This window comes from Solanum verrucosum, unplaced genomic scaffold, assembly GCF_900185275.1.
Source record: "Solanum verrucosum unplaced genomic scaffold, falcon-dt-bn FXZP01000018.1, whole genome shotgun sequence".
Classification (NCBI taxonomy): Eukaryota; Viridiplantae; Streptophyta; class Magnoliopsida; order Solanales; family Solanaceae; genus Solanum; species Solanum verrucosum.
This window is the reverse complement of record NW_026020225.1, coordinates 186704-189521: the sequence shown is the minus strand read 5'-3', so window position 1 is coordinate 189521 and position 2818 is coordinate 186704. Positions and strand designations below refer to the sequence as shown.

At 43.0% G+C, this 2818-nt stretch overlaps 1 protein-coding gene across 1 annotated transcript; it reads left to right on the top strand.

Moving 5' to 3' along the window:
* Positions 1–298: 298 nt before the first annotated feature.
* On the top strand, positions 299–2197 carry LOC125831864 (uncharacterized). The gene is made up of 3 exons (XM_049511004.1): positions 299–664; positions 1118–1208; positions 1932–2197. Exons 1-3 carry the CDS (start codon positions 299–301, stop codon positions 2195–2197), a joined length of 723 nt encoding a protein of 240 aa, XP_049366961.1.
* The last annotated feature ends 621 nt before the right edge of the window (positions 2198–2818 follow it).

Here is a 2818-nt window from a genome sequence, read left to right as displayed (position 1 = left end):
CTAGTTGACTTCAGTTGCCTTTTTGGGGCATGTGCTTTCAAATGAAGGGGTAATGGTAGATCCCCAATATATTGAAGCAGTCAAGAATTGGGTCCTCCCTAGCTGTGTGACTGAAGTTAGGAGTTTTGTGGGGATCGCCAGCTACTATCGTCGATTTGTAAAGAATTTTGCTTCTATTGCCACTCATTTGAAAGGGCTGACTAAAAAGGAGGTACCTTTTTAGTGGACTGACAAATGAGAAGAGAGCTTTCAAAAACTCAAGACTCTTTTGACCACAACACCTATTCTGACCCTGCCGATGGAAGGTAAAGCTTTCATTATTTATTGTGATGCCTCATATTTGGGCTTGTGTGTTGAGTTGATGCAAGAAAGAAATGTCATAGCTGATGCATCGCGACAGTTGAAGGTGCATGAGAGAAATTACCCGATACATGATTTGGAGTTAGTAGTGGTAATGTTTGCTCTCAAGATCTGGCGGCATTGCCTTTATGGTGTCAAATGTGAGGTGTTTACTGATCATCGTAGTCTACAACATGTATTCACTCAAAGGGACCTAAATTTGAGACAGATAAGGTGGATGGAGTTACTCAAGGATTATGATGTTACCATCCAGTATCATCGGGGTAAGGCTATTGTGGTGGTAGACGCACTAAGTCAGAAGATGGTAAGTATGGGTAGTTTAGCTTGCTTTGGTGTGTCCAAGCGACCCTTGGCCAAGGAGATTCAGACCTTGGAGTCTAAGTTCATGCAGTTGGGCATCTCAGAGAAATGTGGGGTGTTAGCTAGCATTGAGATTAGGCCCACATTCATTAAAGAGATCAAGGCCAAGCAGTTTGAGGATGAGAGTTTGAATGAGCTCAGAAAGAGTGTCTGGTAAGGCATAAGATGTGATTCTTAATGCGGGAGGGGTGTGTGTGTGATCAGTTTTAAGGGAAGACTTTGTGTTCCCCGAGTGGATGACTTGATTCAGAAGATTTTGATAGAATCCCATGGTTCGCAGTATTCCCTTCAGCCGGGTGTGACCAAGATGTACCGCGATTTAAAATGACTTTATTGGTGGCTTGACATGAAGAAAGACATAGCTGAGTTTGTGGCTAAGTGCCAAAACTGTAAGCAGGTAAAGTATGAGCACCAAAGTTCTGCAGGTTTGCTTCAGGGAATGCCAATTCCGGAATGGAAGTGGGGGAAGGATAGCTATGAATGTTATGGTTGGTCTTCCCAAGACCTTGGGAAAGTTTTACTCCATTTGGATGGTGGTTGATAGATTGACTAAGTCAGCCCATTTCATTCCAGTCAGAGTAGACTATAATGCTCAACAATTGGCTAAGGTTTATGTGAAAGAAATGTGAGGCTGCATGGAGTGCCCCTTTCTATCATCTCAGACCGTGGTACGCAGTTCACATCCACTTTTGGGGAAACATTGCATGAGGAGTTGGGCACTCAACTCACTTTTAGCACAACTTTCCATGCACAGACGGATAGGCAGTCAGAGAGAACTATTCAAGTGTTGGAGGACATGTTGAGGGGATATGTGATTCACTTTGGAGAGCATTGGGATAAGTTCCTACCATTGTGTGAGTTCTCCTATAGTAACAATTACCACTCTAGCATTGACATGGGATCGTTTGTGGCACTTTATAGGAGGGGATCTAGATCACACATAGGGTGGTTTGAGGTTGGAGATGTGAAATCTTTGGTGGTTGATTTGATGAAGGATGCTCATGATAAGGTGATGAGTATCCAAGTTAAGCTTCTAGTAGCCCAGAGTTGATAGAAAAAGTATGCAGACCGCAAGGTAAGGGACATGACATTTCAGGCTGGTGAGAAAATTCTTCTAAAGGTGTCGCCCATGAAAGTGGCAATGAGATTCAGCAAGAAGGGCAAGCTTATTCCTCGATACATCAGACCATTTTAGATTCTTGACTGTGTAGGGCCAGTGGCTTATAGATTGGCTTTATTGCCTAGCCTATGTAGAGTTCATCCAGTGTTCCATGTGTCCATGTTGAATAAGTATCATGGGGACAAAGATTACATCATAAAGTGGGACTCAATTTTGTTAGACAAAGACCTTCATACGGAGGAACCAGTTGCAATTCTGGATCGCGATGTTCGAAAGCTGAGAACTAAGGAGATAATGTCTGTGAAAGTTAAATGGAAGCATCGTCCTATTGAGGAAGCTACTTTACTCTTGCTTTAGCCCCTTTCTCCTAGTTATTCGACGATTCATGTACTATTCTAGTCTTGCTTTATCCCTTTTCTCTTATTTTTTCACTCGGGGATGAGTGATGGGTAAATTGGTATCTATTGTAACGAACGATTCCCGTCGTTATGGAAAAGCCAATGGGGAAGGAATTTGGGCCAGAAAACTTTTGAGTAGTAACTTGGAAATTTCTAGCCTAGGCCAGACTTGGATGAAATCTGAGTGAGGTGAGGTCTAGAGAAATCTGGTAATGAATGTGGGATGTAATTATGAATTTGATCACATGAGTGGATATCCAAGACGTTAAGGAGCCTGTACGGTTTTACAGAATTGAATTCAAGCGAGTAGAACTCTCGAAATTGATCTTGGCGTTAAAGAGTAGTTTTAGAACGTCCCGGTTTGAAGGTGTGTTGTGAAATGGGAGCTTGTGACTCAAATTTCGAGCTTTTGTCTCTGTGCAAGCCATCGGGGCGGGATTAATCATGCCAAGGCGTGGCCGCTATGGTGGGATGGGGTTCGCTATGGCGAGCCTGTTGCTAGTTAAGTTAGGGAAAACCCCAATTTCATTATTTTCGGTAAAACATCGTTCTTAAGAGCTAAGGGACGACCTAGGGAGAT